The sequence below is a fragment of the Zootoca vivipara genome, chromosome 1 (assembly GCF_963506605.1).
Source record: "Zootoca vivipara chromosome 1, rZooViv1.1, whole genome shotgun sequence".
In the NCBI taxonomy this organism is placed as follows: domain Eukaryota; kingdom Metazoa; phylum Chordata; class Lepidosauria; order Squamata; family Lacertidae; genus Zootoca; species Zootoca vivipara.
The window spans coordinates 127870751-127893197 of record NC_083276.1 but is presented as its reverse complement, the minus strand read 5'-3'; the positions used below and the strand labels follow the sequence as shown (position 1 = coordinate 127893197).

Below are 22447 nucleotides of genomic sequence, written 5' to 3'. Positions count from 1 at the left end.
TTCCGGCTCGGTCAGGCCGCGCGTGCCTGGTTGCCAGGCAACCTCCCCGCTCTCTTCCGGCCTAGCTCCCGAGTCGCACGCGCGAAAACACACACCTGGGTTTTTGTTTTTTTGGTGTGTGGGTGTGTTTGGGGGGGGATGGCCAAATTCGTGCTTGCAGGTGAGGCGGCGGCGGCTCCGTCATGGAGTCTCTCCCTCCCCTCTCTCTCTCTCACACACAACGTCCTGCCCAGGTTTCGTAGGGCTGGGCTGGCTCGCGCCCCCTGAGCATGCACAGAATGCCCCACTCCCGGCAGTCGTTCTGGGATGGGGAATGATATTGCCGGGCGAGTCGAAGCAGTTCCATCAGGCAGGAATAAATAAAGAGGAGGCTGCTTCCCTCACCTGGGCGTCCAAGGCACCCCCCTCTGTGTTAGGAAGCAGATCAACCCAGTTAATATATGATTGTGTTTTTCTTAGAACGATTGGTTATTATTATTATTATTGGGTGGGTGCATATATACAGTATATATAAAAGGGGCAATCTGCCGTTCCTGGAAAGTAAATAGGCAGCAAGTATTCATAAGCTTGTGAATATATACTGTATATTCACTCCTTTGACTTCACAAGCTTATGAATACTTGCTGCCTATTTACTTTCCAGGAACGGCAGATTGCCCCTATTATGCTAAGGCGGATGGATGGATGGATATATATAGATATAGATATAGATATAGATATACTCCACCTTTCTCTGGCAGGAGCTCAAGGCAACTTACAGATAAAAATAAGAACAGCTAAAAACATGTGTCAGGGGCAGGGAAACAACAACAAATAAGAAACAATTAAACCTTAATTGAATTAAAACTATAGTACGGTGATCGCCTCTCTGTCATTAATGATACTGTGACTAATTTTCGTTTTGTACACCTGGACACATCTGAGAGCGCCTGCTAATGTTTATTTGTTCATTCATTAGGATGGAGCAGGAGCCCCGTAGGATCTGTGAAGGGGACATAAAGCCACAAAGATCTGGCCATATTTCTGTCTAGGCCAATATCCTGCCCACCAGATGCCTCTGGGGAAGCCTGCAAGCAGGACCCAAGATCCTTTCCTGCTTGCAATTCCCTAGCAGCCAGTGCTCAGAGGCATACTGGTTGCCTCCAACAGTGGAGGGAGAACACAGCCATTGTGGCTAGCAGGCCCTGATCACCTAATCAGCCTTTGACTAATTTGCCCAAGCTCCTTTTCATCTGGCCCTCACTACATCTTATGGCAGGAAATTCCAGGAGTTGACTCAGTAGAAACATACAGAGCGGGGTGCATGGAAGTCGTGCTTGGGGAAGTAATGCACTGTTGCTCTGCCCCGGTTATCACCCTCCTTTGCAATAAGCGTTCACTTCTTTGACTTCATGAGCTTATGAATATTTGCTTGCTTGCTTACTTTCCAGGGAAGGCGGATTGCCCCTATTATGCTAAGGCAGAACTCCTTGCTGATTATTTGCAGAAAAATCTGCCTCACTTCAGGGTGCACAAGATTACTCAGCATCCAGACAACTGGGAGGTAAAATATATTCATGCGGTTCACTAGTGCAGTAATGGCTCCTCGCAGGGCTGGTCCTGTGGAACGCCCTTCCAGCAGATGTCAAGGAAATAAGCAGCTATCCTACTTTTAAAAGACATCTGAAGGCAGCCCTGTTTAGGGAAGTTTTTAATATTTAATGCTGTATTGTTTTAATATTCAATTGGGAGCCGTCCAGAGTGGCTGGGGAGACTCAGCCAGATGGGCAGGGTACAAATAAATTATTATTATTATTATTATTATTATTATTATTATTATATTATTTTAGGGATAGTGAGGCAGCCATGTCGGGCAGTTGATTCGGGGTCTCATTAAAGGGCAGCAAACGTTAGTTTAAAAAATTATTATTAGGAAGACAGTGCTTGTTAGATTTTCTGCCTCAATTACCAAAATAACTTTGCCAGCCTTAAATACTATGCATTTTGGGTGGTGTGCAGGGGACATCATTTGTTGCTGCTCTGCCTTGGGCAGCAAAATCTCCTGGGCAGGCCCTGTTCAGAACCAACTTTTCAGGTGACCTAATGGGCAGACTTGCAGGAAGGGAAGGCTGGGGTGAGCTGCTATGCTGTGCAAGGCTCTCTGGATCCTTCCCACTGAGTATGATTATGTTTTTGTAAATGATGTTCATCTTGACCTTTTTATCAGGGAAGGTGGGGTACAAATATTTTAAATCAGGCATAGGCAAACTCTCGTCCTCCAGATGTTTTGGATCTACAATTCCCATCATCCCTCGCTAACAGGACCGGTGGTCAAGGATGATGGGAATTGTAGTCCCAAAACATCTGGAGGGCCGGAGTTTGCCTATGCTTGTTTTAAAATAAATATGTGATGTGATGTGGGCAAACCTGTAATGGCCTGGTATTTCTCTAGTTCACATAGGCTCCTTAGATGGAAGTATATAAATGGACAAGCACTGACTTATAGAGAATATGGGCACAGTGCCTCTGTTGACCCTTATTGGGATATATTTCTATTTCTTTTGTCTTCTTTCTATTGAAAAATTACAGCCTGGGTAAGAAGTGGGTGCTGAAGGAGGCTCTTGGTTGAAGCGTTTGAAATCCTGCCCACTAGTGGATACATCTGTATATTTGACTAGCATGCTGCTTTCCAAAAAGAGTGTTGGCTAAAGCTTTCTTAAAATTTCCTGAAGCAATACTGGTCCACATTGGTCCTTTCATACATTCAAGCAGACATCGGTCTGCATTTTTTTTCTCACTGCAGCATCCAGTTCAATGCACTTGCTTTCAACTAATCCATAAATGCCTTATTAATGTATGTACATTCAAATTAGCATTAGATGCACAGGTACAAAATGTATGAGCCTGTTATAAAATATGAAGGGAAAGTGTTTGGGCACATCATCTTGGGAAATTACTGTTTCAGTATTGCCTTGAAAGCTTTTTCTGGATTTAACACGTTTACAATACTTTTCATGCTTGCTTTCGGGGATTTTGCTTCTAGAAGTGGCTGCAGGAGATCTGTGAACAGAATGGATGGAAACATAAGCGCTCTCCAATTATTTGGAGGGAATTGTTGGACCGTGGAGGAAAGGGACTTCTTCTGGGAGGATTCAATGATTTCCTTGAACATGCCCAGGTCTGCATCTTCTTCTCTTCTTGTCTCTACGTTTAGTGAGTATTCAGTTGGCTAAATAATATCCGTGCTATGGTCCATGGGGTCACGAAGAGTCGGACATGACTAAACGACTAAACAACAACAACAAAATAATATCCCATCTCCCAACAAAATACTACAACCCGAAGAATGCTTGTGAGAGAGATAGTACTGTAAATGCGAACTTATATTTCTTTGTAACCACACTAGAATCACACTCAAAGACCATAAGACCTTTTAATGGTGTTGGACTTCCAACTTCCTTCAGCCCTAAGCAGCATATCCTGTGGTTAGGAATGGTGGGAGATGTAGTCCAACAACATCCAGGGACAGGCACAAGTTTCCCTATCCATGTCATAAGGAGCTTGGAAAACCTATCATAATTAGAGAGACGATTTGATTACTGAGGCCATTGGGAAAGGGCAAGGAGGAATGAGTTCGGGCTTAATTTGATTATCAGGAAAGTATTCCTAAAGGTAGGGATTGCCTATGGCCTGGGTTATTTAAATCTAAAGAATACTGCTACTGCAATGGACTGGCCATGGTGATGATAATGGTACTGCTGTATTCTGCTTTGATCAGAACCCACATAGTATAATTTAGGAAGGATCTCAACAAACTGAAGCATGTCTAGAGGAGGGCAACAATTGTGAGGCGCTTATATGACAATAAATACTGAGATCAAGTCCTGTGAGGAAAGGTTGTAGGAATTGGCTGTGCTTAACCTGAAAAAAAGATTACGGCGAAGCAAAATAGTAGCCATTTTCAACAATGAGGTCCAGTGCCGAGGGCCGTCCAGCAGTTCCCTCGCTGAGAGAAGTTACAGGGAACCAAGCAGAGGGCCTTCTCGGTAGTGGCACCTGCCCTGTGGAACGCCCTCCCACCAGATGTCAAAGAGAAAAACAACTATCAGACTTTTAGAAGACATCTGAAGGCAGCCCTGTTTAGGGAAGCTTTCAATGTTTGACGGTCTATTGTATTTTATTATTTTGTTGGAAGCCACCACGATTGGCTGGGGAAACCCAGCCAGATGGGCGGGGTATAAATAATAAGTTGTTGTTGTTGTTGTTGTTGTTGTTGTTGTTGTTAATAATAATAATAATAATATTTGAAGGACTGTCACCCTAATGATAAATCACATTTGTTTTTTGTTTTTGTTGCTCCAAAGCAGGCATCCCCAAACTTCAGCCTTCCAGATGTTTTGAGAATACAATTCCCATCATCCCTGACCACTGGTCCTGTTAGCTAGGGATCATGGGAGTTGTAGGCCAAAACACCTGGAGGGCCGCAGTTTAGGGATGCCTGCTCCAGAGGATAGGAACCAAACCAAATAACCCGAAAAGTATTTAGACTAAACATTAGAAAGAACTTCCTGATGGGACAAGTTGTTTGATAGTAGAGGATGGATGGTTGCTGTAGTACTGTAGTGGGTTACTTGCTTCAGGAGGAGTTTGGACTAGATTACTTTGAAGATCTTTCCAGCACCGATGATTTGATGATAATAAATTATTATTTCTCTTCTACTAACATACTCGGAGCATCCATCACAGATGGAACTTAATGCAGGATTTCCCTATTCTGTCCCTTGGTTCCTCCCCCCCCCCCTTCAAACACACTACTATTTTTTTAAAGGTTTTGTTCTTCAGATTTTTGATTAAATGGTGATAATGTCTGAGCCATATTTGGATGTCTGCTGATGACTCTTTTTAATCTTCAGCAATACTATGACATCACATCCGACATGATGACTGAAGAGATGCTCACAATAGCCAAGGAGAACTTGCAGACTCACATAGTGATTGACCAGGAGGAGGAAGAACTTAAAGGCCTTATAAATCCATTGCACATTTGGATAAATAGGTGGGAAAGATGAAAATAAACTGCACAGGGAGTCTCAAAAACTTCAGTCCAATCCTTTTCTTTTTAAACAATGCAGCTGTCAGGGAACCTGGAATATTAGCAGAATCCGAAACCTGTGCATGACTGAACACACTCTTTGCTTGTAACACAAAGATCCACATTTGTATATGTGAGCACTTACAGTGCAGACCCTAATTCCCATTTTTTATTTCCCAACTGCAGGGCACCTTGCATTTCATCAAAGATCTCAACATCCCCAAAGTTTGGGAAGTGAGATTTATATGTATAAATAAAATAGTGGTTGCTTTTAAAAAAATCACCCTTATACTAATACTTAATCAACTAAGCATGGCATTGATCGAAAGCATCTGATAAATTTATTGGTCTATTTACAGCTAGGTTTTTGGTTTTTTTAAAAGGTGTAATGTCTACATGCATCAATATTTTAAAATTAGAATATAAAGATAGTTCTGGACATTCAAGCAGCAGTGAGGAGCTCATGGCATGTTTGGGAAGAATTATTGGGCTTATGGGATAACACTAACTTTGCCATATACTGGGATAAGTAATTACTTCATTCCACTTTTATCCATTCTGGCTTTTTATGTGTGTCCCCCCCTCAAACTTCCTTAATCTCTACTTTCTTTCTGGTTTTAGTTTTGACTTACTGAAAAGCAGTCCTATAGGGTACAGCCATAGGGTACAGCCGATCTCCCCTTCCACCCACAGAGTGGGAGATCCTTGGGAGACAAAGAAGGCCTCCCCTCATGAGCTTTCCTGCTGTGGGAATGGAAATCTCAGCTAATGCAGTAACAGCAAAAGGGGTGTGTGCCAGTGGCAGACCAGAGGAGGCTTGGGGTCCACTGGATCCAAAGACCTTGTGTCCATCTCTCCCCCCCCCCCCCGCCCCCGAATTGAGGTTGGGGAAAGTGCACCAGCCCAGGATCTGGAATACTGATTTTTCCCACTGTGGAAGGAAAGTTTATGTTGCACACTGCCTTGCTATATTTTCTATGAATGCGTGATTGTTAAATATTTACATAAAGAAGCAAACAGCAAGCAACGGAAAGGAGAGAGGAGAGAAAATGGCACAACCACCGTCCCAACTGCCCCACACTTGGCTTGCACAAGTCCAGCAGGCCTTTAGATTTGGCTGTTCAGCAGCCACAACTTCTCTCTCCCCTGACCTAGTACGTTAATGTTATTAAGCAGCTTTCCCTGCATTCTCACTGCAGAATTGCTTTGGAATGACTGTTGTTGTGGGAACCTCAATCTCAGTAGTCTACCAGCCTATGTGATTGTTACGTCTTCAGTGTTAAGTTGTTGTTGTTTTAATAAAAAAAGTTACAAAAACTAAGTAGGTTATAGTTTAGAAAAATCAAACACTTACGCAGTTACATTAATGTAGTCTGTAACCACGTAGCTTAAAAATAACTTAGCTGCAATGCCTGCTGTTAGAAGATAATGTCATTAGATTCCATGGCAAGGTATCATTGTTCATTTCTTCTAATACAAGCACTAAGAGTTGATTACTGTACTGAGGACCATGGAAACCAATGGAATAAAAAGATTTTGGGGGTGGGGTGGGGGGAATAGCTCTCCTCTGCATAAAACCAGTGTTTTTTGTTCACTGCTAACTATTTTTCTTGTCTTAACAGAGCATCAGCTAGTATCTGCTATCATCTGATCCCTTTGTTAATCAATGGGGAAATATTTGGAATGGAAACTGAGATCAGCCTCCACTTGCTTGACAGAAAGGGCTGCGAAGAACTTCTTGAAGCTATCGTTATGGAGGCTCAGGACTTGGCATCCCCTGTCCTTCGTGGTGTCACTTTGTACACTGAACTGGACGACAAGACTTTTCTCGAAGCTGAAGTCATCATTTTGCTTGATGACATCCTTCAAGAGGCAATCCCATCTTTTGAAGAATGCATCCAGCAAGTTATCAATCAATGTGAAATATATGGTCCTCTGATAGAGAAGAATGCCAAAAGTAATGTCAGAGTTGTTGTGATGGGGAAAACCTTTGTCAACCTTAAGGCATTGATGCTTATTACACATGCTCCATCCATCAACCCTCAGAATATTGTCACTGTATCCCTGCTCTTGGAAAATGAAGCCAAGGCCATGATGGCAAGAAAAATGGGAATGCATCCAGCAGGTATGTAACAAATGATTGCAGATTGACTAATGTTTATTTAGTTATTTTGGATTGTCACGTTGTCTTGCCTCAGGGCAAATTATGTGAAGCAAATGAAAAAATGAAAATAACATAGAAGCACACATCCATACTAAAACCCACAAAAATAACCAAGGTTTAAAATATTTTAGACCATGGGTAGGCAAACTAAGGCCCAAGGGCTGGATCAGGCCCAGTCACCTTCTAAATCCTGCCCAGGGACGGTCCAGGAATCTGTGTGTTTTTACATGAGTAGAATGTGTGCTTTTATTTAAAATGCATCTCTGGATTATTTGCAGGGCATAGGAATTCATTCATCCCCCCCCCCCAAAAAAATATAGTCCGGTCCCCCACAAGGTCGAAGGGACAGTGGGCCAGCCCCCTGCTGAAAAAGTTTGCTGACCCCTGTTCAATCCAAAATCACTACTGAAATGGGAGGACTTGAACTTTCTCTGAAGGAAGCTCAGGCTCTGATGCACTTTTAGGGAAAGGCAATTCTGCAGTACTGGTGTGTGAGATTGCCTCTGAGATTGTATCTCTGCAAACCCTTTGTGTGCATGCAGGCTAGCCAATAGGCTGATCATAACATTGGTCCATGCTAGAAGATTTCTCAGTTTGACTCAGATAATCAAAGCTAGGGTGCAGTGGGAGAGGGGGGAAACACAGGGAGGAATTCAACGTAGTGCTGTGGCAAGTGTTCCATCAACACAAGCTTCTCAGCTTGCCAGATGGAACAATCCCCACTCTCTGACTTTTGTGCGCCATTCTGAGGTTCTCCTGAACCCCCCTGAGCCATAGAGCTTGTGGATATCCTTCACTGGTGAAACTAATCTAATTGAATCTTGCCCATAATTTACAGACTCTCTAAAAGGTCTGCGGTTCTACTATGGTGAACCTCACCAGGCCTTAGTTAAGGACCTTAGGCAGTTTCTTGCCTCATGGGACACAGCAAAAGACATGTCTTTTGAAAGTACTCCTTGGGAACAAGAGGCAGTTAACTGTGCCATGCGAACGGTTACCATGATCAGTGGCTCCCAAAAGCAATGGCTATGTGGAGCCTCTGGATTAGAGCCAATCTGCTTGAGGGAGCAACACCAGGAAATGGCTTTTGCCCTCATGGCCTGCTTCGCGTGGGCTTCCCAGAGACATTTGACTGACCACTGTGGAAAACAGGATGCTGAACTACTGTATATTCCTGCATATAAAACTACTTTTTAACCCAGGAAAATCTTCTCAAAAGTCGGGGGTCGTCTTATATGCCAGGTCGTATTTCTTATACGTTGAGTATATCCCAAACTCTATATCAGGGGTCCCCAGACTAAGGCCCATGGGCCGCATATGGCCTGAAGGCCTCTTTTATCTGGACCGCGACGACCCCCGCCGCCCGCTGCCACCACCCACTCTTACCGGCACGGCGTTGCGCTTCCGGGTCGGGAAAAAATGCCAAAAATCATTTGTGCGTATGGGCCTCTCCCGACCTGGAAGTGCACCGGAAATAGCGCAAACGTCATTTCCGGTGCACTTCCGGGTCGGGGGAGGCCCATGCACACAAACAATTTTCGGTGCTTTTTTCCGACCCAGAAGCGCGCCACCGCACCTGTAAGAGTGTGTGCGCATGCGCATGGGTGCGCACTCCCCCGCCCTCTGACCCGCCGCACTGTGGGCACCGGCCCGAAGCTGGGTAAGTTTGGGGACCCCTGCTCTATATTTTAACTGGAAAAGTTAGGGGTCGTCTTATACGCCCAGTCGTCTTGTACGTCGGAATATACGGGTACATGCATCCTGCAGAACCTTTGTTCTGTTCCAGTGGGGTTTTCCCTTCCGTTCTTACCTGTTATGCTTATGCATCTTTCGATTGTTGTCTTCAACAGGAATAAAAAATCTCATAGTCTGGGGTAATATCAGTGGGAGCAGCTTCATCGATCTGAGTAAAACACAGCTCTATAGATATGACAGCGCCATCTGGGGCCCACCAAGCTTTTTCCGTTATTTGATGGATGTCCTGTTTGATCGGTATTTTTTTGTGATACTTTTTATTTTTTTTAAAAAAACCTTGCTTTTATGCCATCCCTTCCCAGAGTCTGAAGTGGTGTTTGCACTTTACACATCGGCCCAAGACCTTTGCCTCTTCCATAGTCTATTGCATTTTACAACCCCAAAGTCTACTCTACAGTGCTTTGGGGCATTGTGATGGTGTTTGAAAAATCTTAAACAACTGAGAGCATCCAACTCAAAGACTTGAAAAATGGAAAAAAAAAAGTATCCATGTGCTAAGAAGCAGAAGCATTGTTCTTTTCAGGACTCAGTTCTCAGGACAAAATTCCCAAATTGAGCCCAGAAAGGCACAAGAATGCCAGTGCTTCCATTTTCCAAATGCACTTTCCAAGTGAAAAGCACAGGAAGTGTGAAACAGAATATTCTAAATTAAGCTTCTCTCCTGATCTTTACTTCCACCAACAGAGAGAGCTCTGCTACAAATCAAAGCTTCTCTAATGCACTTTTGAGTCTCTATGGAATGTTACATAAGGAGCAGCATCATTATCTAATACAGTGGTACCTCTACTTACGAATAACTCTACTTACGAATGTTTCTACTTACGAATGGAGCTCCGTCCGCCATCTTGGATGCGGTTTAGATAGGGTTTTTTCTACTTACGAATTTTTAGATAAGATTTTTTCTACTTACGATTTTTTTCTCCCAATGCATTTCTATGGGATTCGACTTACAATTTTTTTCTACTTACAAATGTGCGTTTGGAACACATTGAATTCGTAAGTAGAGGTACCACTGTACCTGATTTGGTGCTTTAAAGTTATTAAGGTCACAGTATTTAATTAAGAAATAAATGGTCTAGTTGTGGCAAGGGTCATAAGCAACAATAGCTCCAGTGCTCTGTTAGAGTCATACCATGTAAGGATCTGAAACACATTTTCCCACCTAAATTACTGTAGTAATATTACTATTATTTATTAAATTCGTTAAATGCTGTTTCTAGATTTCATCCTGAAGTATATCTATATTTGAGAGCTCCTGTTTTGTTTTTGTTTTCGAGTGCTCTTCATCAGAGTTTCCATCACACAGCTACCCTGCAGGCTCCCCCGTCACCTTCAAACCTGCCAATGAGTTGGACGATGAAGCAGCCACACCTTCTCCAACATTTTACCCCTCCTCCTGTGGTCCACCCTCTTCTCCCCCCCGGCAGCTCCGCTGCTTCCTGCAAGCAGGGGAGCAGATAATAGCACTCGAAGGGAAACAGAAGGGAGAGGAGGTGGCTGTCTCATTTCCCAGTTCTGAGACAAAAGAGGCAACACGTGGACCGATGAATGATAAGGGCATAAATGTATGTCTTTCTAAATTGCAGCGAAGCATAATTCAAAAGTACAGTCTGTGTAGTATCAAAATAAAATTCATCCAGTGACACAATTTATTGAAATGTTTGGCGATATCTGTTGATGCAAATAATAGACAGTGATCCGGATAATGACATTGTTTCGACGTGCAGTGGTCATAAGCCTATGGCTGTATATATTGCTGAGTTGAACACTGAGGAAGACTACGTCGAAGCAGTGTCATTATCCGGACCACTGTCTATTATTTGCATAGTACATAGACTTGTACTTTTGAATTAAGCTTCGCTTCAATTTATAAAGACGTGTTGAGAACAGTTTCTACCTATGGGCTGTGAGGCTGCTGAATGGAAGACAGCAACATTGCAGCTGACATTCGGGGTTGGTGGTCGCACGACAGCACACAGAGTGTAACAAGGACCGAGAGATTGGGGGGGTGTGAGATTTAATCTCACTGTAAACAAGTGGTACAGTGACAATAAAGTATTTCTATTTCTATTCTTTGGGGGTCTGAGACTTGAGCCTCTTGATGAGGAGCGGCGTGCTTAAAAATGGTTTGGAACGTAGTCTTTTACTGTAGTTTCCTTTGTGTTTAAGGAAAGCTCTCCTTTCTCATTTGACAGTGAATGGCTACGAGCAGAGTTTCTGACTGCGATGAGTTCGTTGAGTTCCTGGGAAATTCATTGCGTAGGCATTGCACCAGCACATGCCATTTTTACTGTGCTGAGGTACTGGTATCTGGACTCCCCTCCAGGAGAGCTGGTCTCCCTGGGAGTACTCAGTGAAGGTAAATGTTGCTCTTTAGTCAAACAATCATCAAGCGCTTCTCTGTCGCACTGCTCCATTTCCACCAGAGGCCATGAGGAAGGCTTGTGTTTTTCTATCCGAATTAAAATCTTTGCGTACGATACAGCCAAAGTTTAAGCAAAGTACCATTGATTTCAGTAGCAGAATTTCATGCCCACTTAAATCTCTTCCACTGAAATCAATGGGGCAGAATATTGAGATATGGTCTATGTATGTAATTCGCAGTTTTAATGGCAAATGTGTGGGTGTGTTGTTATCTGTGAATAAAATACACTTTGGAGGGACTGTTTCTATTCCTTAGGTCAGTTTGGGATTCCTGAGGGAATTGTCTACTCCATGCCTGTAATTTTCCAGAATGGAAGCTGGAAGGTCTCCACAGATCTACAAATCAGTGAGAAAAACCAAGAATATCTTCAGAATATAACCTATGATCTGATTCGGGTAACCTCATGCTGCTTTCATGTTCTGTACGATTGTTTTCATAAATCTTCCTTCTAGGTATGGACACATTCCAAACAAGAGACTCCCTTCATGTTAGATTTACTCCACATATGGTGGTCTGATTTCCATTCGGATTCAGCATCTAAATTGATCCTTAGAGAGCGGCACTTGCTACTGCAAACAATACGTTGTTACTAGTTTAAATTTAAAGAGTGCAGTTAAGGCAAATTTCATTTAGCACTGAAAGGCTGCCTAGTACTTCCTAGATTTGTACCCATTTACTTGGCCAGTTCGTGATTGTTTTCCAGACAGGAAACAAACAAAAAATCCTATATCTGTATAATTGGGGCAAAGGAGAAGCAGTAACTCACAGTTCTTCCCCCAGGCATAGGCAACCTTTGGCTCCCAGATGTTTTGGAACTACGATTCCCATGATCCCTAGCTAACAGGGCCAGTGGTCAGGGATCATGGGAGTTGTAGTTCCAAAACATCTGGGAGCCAAAGGTTGCCTATGCCTGAATGTTCCTTGATTCTCCAAGCTCCAAAATAAATGTTAAGATCACGGATTTGCCCAGGTGTGAAATCTGAGTTGTCAGTCATTCATAGAAGATTTGCACAAATAAAAAAGGCACAAACATAACCCATAAATAAACCCTGACCCATCACTTTCAGTGGAAATTGTTAAGTGTGTTTAGGATCAAACCTTTGGGGAAATACTGTAATTAAGATCACCCTGAGGTCATAGTATTATTGTTTCATCAGTTATTGTGTTGTGTCTGTGTACCGCCCCCGCCCCCGCCCAGTATTCAGCATTTAGATTATTGAGATGAAAGATGCTACTTTAAAACACCACTCTAATTTTTTTTGGGGGGGGGCTGATTATCTTTGTGGCTCAAACTGGTAGTATTGGCAAATAAATGCCAATCAAAAATTGCACTTTATTGGGGTAATAATTGTTGCGTAATAAATTTCTTGTTTCCCTATGCAGGAAAAGCAAGTTGCATTAGGTGAAGTAACAGAATTGTATCCAGAGAGAAAAGGTAAAAATCAGCAGGATGTGAGTGCTTTCTGTAATAGATAAAACACAGTGAATATGAAGGCCAGATTTAAAATCGGATGCTCTCAGTGGTGAGATTTTTAAACTGAACATGCCTATTACTAGACCTTTGGAATCCCCGATTACTTGAGCGATGATCATACAATCTGAGTTGCTTTTATAATTCTGCAAGTTATAATGTCCAAAAACAATATGAGACTGTTTCATCTTAAGAAATAGTTGTCTGGGCCAGAATCCAAAGAAACTAGGCTGGGGAGCCCAAGGAGATTTGACTGACTTTTCCCTCAAAAACCAGCCCATCCACCCACATCACATGACAAACTCCTTTTGAAACTGAGGAAGGTTTCAAAAATAATTTGTGAAATGAGCTGGAGGCTAGCTGTTTGAAGACCAAAACAAAAACCCAGACCTAGCACAAAATCCTTGCGTATGCAGCCCCTTGGATCCCGGCCTTTGATTGGCATTCAGGAGCACTTTGTGGAATATTTGAAGGACTATATAGCACAGGATCCAAAATGCTAGGTGCACTGAAGGGGCTCCATGTTATATAGGTCTGATTTAGAAGTAAATCCTGCTGAGTTGAACAAGGCTTACTCCCAGGAAAGAGGGCATAGGATTGCAGCCTTAAAGTTCAAACGACGATGAATAACTTATAGCACCTGATTAAATTCCTGTAAGTTCTCAACTGAAGCCTCTCTTGGGATTTTATATATCACCTTTTTTTTTTGCTGTAGAACCAACCACAACATCCCCATTGTTATTAACATTTTACTTTAGCTTGGCAAAGTGCATTTCGTTGATATAGTTAATCTCATTATGTGGATATTGTTTCTTACAGTCAGCCCTGTGCCACATCTAGCAGATGAAGAGGAAAGCCTCCAAGCTGAGGAGGAGGGTAACTCAACAAAATATTTTAAATATATTATTTTATTGCTGCCTGGAGAAGTGACTAGAAAACATAGATTTACCTTGCCTTTTATTTGCAAAATCATTATCCAGCTCTCCAGGTGACGGCCCAAGCTTAGATACCATGAGTGTTTTTTTTGGGGGGGGGGATCTACATTTGGTTATCTTCAGAATCGTTCAATCTTTTGCCTTACCTTCCGAAATCTGCCATTGAGTTTGTCAACAACAAAAAAAAGACTTAGAGAATTTTTTTGTAAATGCAAATTAAGGACCTATTCTGTGACCCAAGGCCTGTGACCCAGTCACTCCGTATGTAATGAAAAACTAGACGAGACAGCAAGATATGGATTTTGACTTGCTTCTGACAGGTTTTTGAGAAACCCATCCTGAGTCTTAGTAATCACATTAGCCTGCATGTGTAGGGGAAAAGGGCATGAAATAGAAGAGGCAAGTTAATTCCAGGTTGTGCTAGTTAATTCCAGGTTGAGTTGGGCAATTAAACGGGCTGTTTCCTGGTGAATGTGTCATTGCATCATACAGGCAACTAAAGAACATAGCAGGTTTTTGTACTACTGCAAGAAAGTGTTATCTTATTCTTGATAGTTAAGGCAGAGCAATTGTTACTGCCTGTGTTGCCCTACTCATCACCTAGAGGGCTGGGTGAATAGGTGACTAACTAAGGCCCGGGGGCCAGATCCAGCCCAATCACCTTCTAAATCCGGCCCGCGGATGGTTCGGGAATCAGTGTGTTTTTACATGAGTAGAATGTGTGCTTTTATTTAAAATGCATCTCTGGGTTATTTGCGGGGCATAGGAAATTGTTCATTCCCCCCCCCCCAAAAAAATATAGTCCGACCCCCCCACAAGCTCTGAGGGACAGTGGACTGGCCCCCTGAAAAATTTGCTGAGCCCTGAGATAGACTCTAGGAAAAATGTAATGGGTCTGGGAAAACGTCAGAGGGGATGAGCTCCAGCCCTACCTGCTTCACAGAGACAAGGGGGAAATAGCACACAAGCTGGCACTGATGGCTGGGCCACTGCTTTTCTCATTGAAAAAGTTCTCAGGTCTGTTCTTTAATCTGGTTTATTTTAGGACTTGGACTTTCACCCACTAGCCAAGGGATCACCGAAGAAAAAGATGGAGAAACTACTGCTGAAGGTAAATCTTAAAACTGTGTAGTGTGTTTAGGACCGAGCTAAAACAGCCTCCCCAAACTATGCCCTTTGTCAGTGGTGAAGCTGGAGGGCAGGCAAAGAGACATCAGATTTTCTAGGAAAGGGGGGTGAAATTCTCCAATGCTTTTCCGTCAGAAAATTCTCTCCTTCAGAAGGGATCAGCTCCAGCCCTGCATGCTTCACAGAGACAAGGGGGAAACAGCACACACAGTAGGACTGATGGCTGTTTCTGTGCCACTGCTATCCTCACTGCAAAAGCTCACAGGTCTGTTCTTTAATCCGGTTTCTTTTAGGACTTGGACCATCACCCAGTGGCCAAGGAATCGCCGAAGAAATCACCGAAGAAACTGCTGAAGGTAAATCTTAAACTGCAAGTATGTGCGTGCGTGTTTGTTGTTGTTTAGTCGTTTAGTCGTGTCCGACTCTTTGTGACCCCATGGACCAGAGCACGCCAGGCACTCCTGTCTTCCACAGCCTCCCGCAGTTTGGTCAAACTGATGTTGGTAGCTTCAAGAACACTGTCCAACCATCTCTTCCTCTGTCGTCCTCTTCTCCTAGTGCCCTCCATCTTTCCCAACATCAGGGTCTTTTCCAAGGATTCTTCTCTTCTCATGAGGTGGCCAAAGTATTGGAGCCTCAGCTTCACGATCTGTCCTTCCAGTGAGCACTCAGGGCTGATTTCATTAAGAATGGAAATGTGTGTGTGTGTTTAGGACTGAGCTAAAATAGCCTTCCCAAACTACACCATTTGTCAGTGGTGAAACTGAAGGCGGGAGAAGAGTCATCAAATTTTCTCGGAGAGGGAGGTGAAATTCTTCAACGCTTTTCCCTCAGAAAATTCTCTCCTTTCAGATTTTGACTCAGTGTTGAATGCAATGCTTCTGTCCGTATACGTTGATGAAGGAAGCAGTGGGCTAAGAGAGGAAGACCTCTACCTTCAGTGACACTGTAATAATATTCAACAAGATCAAAACTGGATCCACAGTTTCATCCAGAATTAACAAGTGGCAAAACTGGAGAGACCATTTTGCCATATTTATCCCATGGGAGGACTGCAATTCTCCAATAGTTTGGGAAGAGATTGGGTAGGGGAAGTTTTCCAAAACTGGCTAAGAAAAGCTATTTTCTGGATACTTCTAGCCCAGCCCTAATTTCTTTTCCTCCCAAGTTTAAAAAAAATCTGACAACAACAACCCAAATCTGTTCAGGCATACTTCAAGCCAGGACAGAAAATGGGCAGATGAAAAGAAGCAACTTTCCCACGAATTGTTTTTTGTCTGAAAATCACTCCCCCCAAGGTGCTTCTACCTCTGATTCCTCATTCACACATTCAAGTCACTATTTGATTTGCAGTTATCAAATGACAAGCATGTGTGTGTAAACTAGAGAAGAGAGAGAGTATTTTACTCAGGGAATTTGAAAAGCTGAAAAGCTGGCAACCTTAGTCTCTTGCGTGTCCTTGCTTAATTACCAGCAATGCTATTCCCAAAGCTTTTTTAAAATTTTTTTAATAATTTAATTTAATTTTATATACCACTGATTGTGAAAATAGGCTTTCAGTTACAAAGATAAAAACCAGTTACACAAACATTAAAATATAAACATCCACAATTGAGATACACAATTAAAGATGGTTGGCTGCGAGTTTGTTTTGTGCCATTGGCTGCTATCTTTTCCTAGCAGCACCAGTTTTGGAATTCAGGTTGGACTGTTTCGCAAGGCAGCATCAGAAGCAACTTTAAAAAGTCAGAACTGAAGCACTACTAGTATGTGCACACAAGCCTTTGTGAGTGCACTTCCTCCTCCCAAAAGAGAGTTTCTGGATCCTGCCCATTGGCCTCGGTTTAGGAAGCCTTTCTATACCTTGCCCTTCTCATAACCTAGAGAAGCATGCCAACCGTATCTCTTGTCGAACCCTTCCAGGCTAGCATGTCAGTATTATTCAATGTCTTCCATTCTCGTATCCCCGAAAGGCATTCTGATGAGCACAGCTCTGATGGTACAGCCCAAGTGGCGATCCTCCATGCTTTTCTTAAGGGAGGGTGAGGGCCATAGTTCACTGGTGGGACATCTCTTTTGCATCTCTTTTGCAAGTTCAGTCCCTCACATCTTTAGTTAGGTCTGGGGGAGACTTTGGAGCCCATCAGTGCAGAAGATGGTGAACTAGATGGACAAATTGTCTGACTCGGTATAAAGCCCCTTTTTTGTGTTCCTAGCTTCTTGTGATAAGTAGGTCAGAATATGCTAACAGATTATAAAAAGAAGAATGTTTGAAATGTATGAAATGTAAAATTAACAATTCTTTCTGCATCAGAGGCTGAAGGTTCTCCTGGTGAGCCAAAGAATCCTGAAGAAGAAAACATCGAAGAATCCACTGGCGAAAATGCAGAAGATCCTGTAGATGGTAGGCCCAAGCTGCTTAAAAATAAATAAAAAAATCTACTCCTTCAGATGATAAAACAGCAGTATCGTTTTAGCAAGCATACAGGGGTAAGGTCCAACTATTTATAAACCTTATATTTGAATTGTGAAACCAGGTATTTCTTCCAGTTGGGACTCGTAACTCAAAAAAGTAATGTAAAAAAATCTTTCTATTTGTTGGTAGTAGGCCTCATTTTTAAAACTGTTGTGGTATTTGTTGATGCATGGCATCTTCTCAAATCTGCATTACTTTCTGGCTTACATTAACAATAGCAGAATTGCTTTTCACAGTAAAGTGTTTGCTTCAGTCATAACATAAATTAATTGACTCCTTAGGCATTTCAGGTATAGGCAAAGAAAACAGGTGCAATAAGATTGTGTAACAGTATGCATAGAACTTTCTCCCCCCCCCAAATTTTTTTTATTAAAGCTTGAAAGAACAAAGAACAAACAGTATACACAGAAATGAACATCAAGTATCAGGCATTTTTAAACATAAAAATTAAAAGAAAATAGATAAGGAAGAGAAGATGCCTAGAACTTTCTATCGTTCTCTGAAATTATACAGATGCAGTTTTATAAAATGCAGTTTTATAAACGACTGCTGATGACTGCAGTTGGTCCTGCGGGGGAAAAGCAAGGGCTGAGGCGCTAAAGAAAGCCTCAGCCCTTGCTTTTTCCCGCAGGACCAATTGCAGTCATCAGCAGTCGTTAACAGCCATCTACAGGTTTACCACTCCCATCAGCCCATCACCCATTCCCCACCACCACCACCCTCTGTATATACATAAGGGTCTGACTCTTCTGTTTCAAGTGTATCTGAAGAAGTGTGCATGCACACGAAAGCTCATACCAAAATAAAAACTTAGTTGGTCTTTAAGGTGCTACTGAAGGAATTTTTTTATTTTGTGAGAAGCCAAGTTACAGGGAACCAGGCAGAGGGCCTTCTCAGTAGTGGCGCCCGCCCTGTGGAACGCCCTTCCATCGGAGGTCAAGGAGATAAACAACTACCTGACATTTAGAAAACACCTAAAGGCAGCTCTTTAATCTGTGATATTTTAATGTATTTTGGTATTTGTTGGAAGCCTCCCAGAGTGGTGGGGGAAACCCAGCCAGATGGGCAGAGTATAAATATAATAATAATAATAATAATAATAATAATAATAATAATAATAATAATAATGGATAGCCATTCTTTAGGCAGTCTCCATGACTGTCCTATTTGGAAAAGCAAAAGCAGAAAGAAACTAAAATGCTTCCTTCTATTTATTTGTTTTTATTCTGCAGCTCCTGATTTGTCTTAAGCAGATGCCAACTTGAGCAATTGAGAATTAAGTTCAGAATTCACTGCTGCTTAATTCAGCTGCCTCTGAGAAAATCCCTGGATGCATTAGCTTCTGTTGCTCAACAACAGGAAAACGTTAATTCTTCTTTCTGAATGTAATGAATTAAGTAACTGTGTAAAAACTTAAGCGTGTTTTGTCTTCCATGTGCATACTAAACAAACATGGCACATTTTTGTTGGAGTATTTGGATCAAACCAGTTTAGCTCCATTTAAATGCAGCGATATCATCTTGAAAATCATTTTGTGGGCTGGAAAAATGCACTAGAAATTCAAAACACTTATATTAAAATTTGTAGAGGATGATGTTCAAATCCATAGCGAAATTTGGATGATACACCCTTCTGCCTTCTTACTACACTTGATGGAGGAGCAAGATTAACCCTTTGGAGCAACCTGAAATCTGTTTTGCACGCTCAACTGTCTAATCGACTCAAGGCTTCTTAGCACCCTCTAGGTGCTTTAAAGACTGCTGACTCTGGGGTTTTTCCTTCACAGCCAGCTTTCCTCCCTCACCTCCTTGTTGTGTTTTTCTCAACAACCAGTCTCAAGAAGATGTAGTTCTGGAGAACTGAGAAAACTTGCTCGCCGCTTTGTGACGTTTTAGTGCGTTCTAATAAAGATGAAATCTTAATAAGGCTTTGATATTTATTTCCATTGGAACAACCCAGGTATGCTACTGTTTTTGAAATAAGGAAGTATTTTGGATATGTTATAAGCAAAAGAAAGTGCAGATCACCGGGTAAATCTTTGTGGAGTGGAGCTTTCTTGGAGGGGATCATTTGAGTGGGGTGAGGTGGGCATCCAAGGAGGTGCAAAAACACTGAACTTGGCTGTATTGGTTCCACATAAACTAAAGCACCAAGGGGTTTGTGAGAATGAAAAGTGCAGCAGACAAGCACTGAAAAAAACTATGATTTGGGCTTCTGCATACCTCAAGGTTTCTCCAAGCATCCTAATGTTTTTCAGTAACCCTGTCTTGGCTTCAGCCCTGTCAACAGTCAACCACTTCATCATTAGAGGGAATTAGAATCAGGATTTTGTGCTGCTACAAGAGCAACATAATTAATTACTGTAATAAAGAAATCTTTTGTATTGGTCTTTTGATTTGGTCTTCCAGAAGTATACACAGAAATAGCTAAAGCCAGTGTGGGGTAGTTGTTGGACTATGACGCTTGTACCTATATTTAATATTCATCAAAAAATATATACAGTGGTACGTCTACTTACGAATGTTTCTACTTACGAATGAAGCTCCGTCCGCCATCTTGAATGCGGTTTAGATAGGATTTTTTCTACTTACGAATTTTTAGATAGGGTTGCTTCTACTTACGAATTTTTTCTCCCAATGCATTCCTATGGGATTCAACTTACAATTTTTTTCGACTTACAAATGTGTGTTCGGAACGCATTAAATTTGTAAGTAGAGGTGCCACTGTATGATGAAATGCCTAAAACTGTGATTATGGTGGATCGGATTCCAAAAGCACCCATTTTTGTAAGTTCCTTCATAAGGAAACCCAATTGTTCCAGAGCTTGTTTCATTACATTGAAACTTTCGAAGCCACTCATCTTAAGAGTTGTAAAAGTTCGTTTTATGTCCTTAAAATAATCTCTCCGGCTTTTAATAAATTCTTTATTGCTTTAGGGGGGGGGGTTGTGAATTTGACGCAAGGACAGTAGCTCACTGCCCTTTCATGTTTTTCTTCCTGTGTTACTGATAACGGCTCCTCTCTTGCTTCTCGGTCTCTATAGCAGCATCATGTTTCTCAGCTACCCGGAGATACTCAAATCTCACTTTCCAGAAAGACAGAGAAAGGGGGCAGACCTGTGCGTAATGGCCTTCAGAGACACAGTTCAAAGACGCTGCCCGTTTTCAATTATTCAGAATCTCTATTATTAATTGAGAACCCTTCGGGGTTTTGTTGCTGTGAGGGGAGAACCGTTGCAAGGAAGCTGGGCGTTTTCGCTGTAAAAGTAGTGAAAACTCCCAATTATTTCAAGGGCTTGCACTTATCCCCAACTCTGGGGTGTCAGTTCATAATGGGGGACAGACTGTTTTGTCTTCCTTGAACCCCCTGCAGGCCTTGTGTAGATGACAACCACAGAGGTAAAGTCTTCCCTTAAGGAGATCTCGTGTATGCGGTTGCAGCAGAGTGAAAGAAAGGATGACGGAGGTGATATTTTTGATTAATGTACTTTACCTTTCGCTCTTCATGTGGTATTTCCAGGCTGCAGCAGAACTACCTTCTTCACTGATCCCTCACCTTTGCACCTGAGGATCCTGAAACCTGTGTAGTGATAAAGAAAGACCTGGGAAAGGGATGGTTTGTATGTGTGTAAAAGGCCCAGGAAAGAGCCTCAGTTGAAACTGGTTCCTTGTGTGTTGTGGTAAGCCACACTTTACTGAAATGTCAGATATAGCTCTTTTTTACACAAACAAATGGCACTGCCGTATTTTTCCTTATCACACAGTGCATTTTGAGTCATTCAGAACTGTAATGAGAAGGCTGGCATTGCTTTGCCTATATAATTTCTTTTGACTGCCTTTTCTTTCTTTAATCAGTGTTTGAAGGGTCCCATTGGCAAGCATTTTGAACACATTTCAGTTCACTAGTATGATCAGCCGTATAGTGCCATGCATTTCTTCAATTCCGGGGGTGCTTAAAATTAAAATTATTTACAAATTTGTTATGGAGACATTATATCTTAGTATTGTTATTGGACCTATCATAAATAAGAGGTATTACCGATCATTACTTAGCACTGAATGAGCTGCACTGATTCTCACCTTTGCTGTTTGGTCTTCCAGGACACGAGTTCGAGATCTAGTTCCAGCTAGGCTGCTCACTCTGTGCCCTTGCTTGTGTTGTGCCGCTTGTGTATTTTCTTGTGGCTGCTTGAAAGCTGCAACTTTCTATCATAGTTCATTTACTTACAGGGACACCACAGTTTGTTTTCCTGTCTCCAAGTTGAGTAAGATGGATCTGGACCAACAAGGTAAATATTAAAAAGGTGCCTTATGCGCCTCCAAAAGTTATGAGTTATCTAATACGTTGGCCTCCTATTACAAATGGAACTGGATCTTTGTCTGAATGTTTGGTTTGCTTTTAAAGCAGAGGGGCCCACCCAGGAAAAAAAGTTTCCTCATGCACACACATCACAGACACACACACACACACACACACACACACACACCCTCCTGCATTCCCTGTGGCACACGTCCAGGCTATGTCTCTCTAGTGGAATCCAGACACACACATATAAAAAAAAGCTCAATGAAAATGCTTTTTCAAAAAATGTTTTGAAAAATATATTGAACTAGCTGGCCCTGCCACGCATTGCGGTGGCTAATCCCTGTGACTGCCACCACCCTGTGTCGATCCATGACGTATCCCACCCCTCCCCCCCCCACCCCGGGTTTTCCCTGTGATTCCCCCCAACCTGTCCCATCCCATGACGTATCATGCCCCCTCTTCCCTCCACTCCCGTGTCATCCCTGTGACTGGTCCCACCGTGTCCTGACCTATCCCGTCCCCTCCTTCTCCCCCAACCCCCAACCAGGCGTTGCTGTGGCTTTTTGTGTTAAATGGACCTTTTTCTGTTAAATGGACCTTCAAAGTCTCCCTTCAGAGTCCCCTCACCTTCAGAGTCTCCCTTCATTTTGCCCACAATCATTCCCCTCCAATACGCATGTTCTGTAAAATTTTGCCCTGTCCCAACCCAGACTCCCCT

General features: G+C 42.4%; 2 protein-coding genes across 4 annotated transcripts in view; both read left to right on the top strand.

Annotated features, from left to right (window-relative positions):
- Positions 1-53: 53 nt before the first annotated feature.
- MDH1B (malate dehydrogenase 1B) lies at positions 54-19428 on the top strand. 3 transcript variants are annotated; one of them, XM_035133802.2, is made up of 14 exons: positions 54-160; positions 1430-1542; positions 3022-3156; positions 4892-5034; positions 6693-7195; positions 9085-9226; positions 11185-11348; positions 11670-11809; positions 12798-12849; positions 13705-13761; positions 14866-14931; positions 15242-15304; positions 17263-17352; positions 18657-19428. In XM_035133802.2, exons 1-14 carry the CDS (start codon positions 139-141, stop codon positions 18671-18673), a joined length of 1707 nt encoding a protein of 568 aa, XP_034989693.2. In that variant the 5' UTR covers positions 54-138; the 3' UTR covers positions 18674-19428. The 3 variants fall into 3 exon arrangements, with proteins under 3 accessions (XP_034989693.2, XP_060138070.1, XP_060138078.1); XM_060282087.1 differs by lacking the exon at positions 54-160 and having other exon boundaries at positions 1266-1542; XM_060282095.1 differs by lacking the exons at positions 54-160; positions 9085-9226; positions 11185-11348 and having other exon boundaries at positions 1266-1542.
- Positions 19429-21693: 2265 nt separating this feature from the next.
- The window catches only part of DYTN (dystrotelin), a 29809-nt gene continuing 29055 nt past the window's right edge, over positions 21694-22447 (top strand). The window contains exon 1 of the mRNA XM_060273366.1: positions 21694-21712. Coding sequence (XP_060129349.1) covers positions 21694-21712 — 19 coding nt within the window. The remainder of the gene's footprint in view (positions 21713-22447) is intronic.

Excerpts from the sequence above, each read along its gene's own strand:
- MDH1B (XM_060282087.1), top strand. The coding sequence starts at position 1,399 with ATGAATATTTGCTTGCTTGCTTACTTTCCAGGGAAGGCGGATTGCCCC. Across the intron at positions 7,196-9,084 it reads AATGGGAATGCATCCAGCAG|GAATAAAAAATCTCATAGTC; the intron begins GTATGTAACAAA and ends TGTCTTCAACAG. Across the intron at positions 13,762-14,865 it reads CCTCCAAGCTGAGGAGGAGG|GACTTGGACTTTCACCCACT; the intron begins GTAACTCAACAA and ends GGTTTATTTTAG.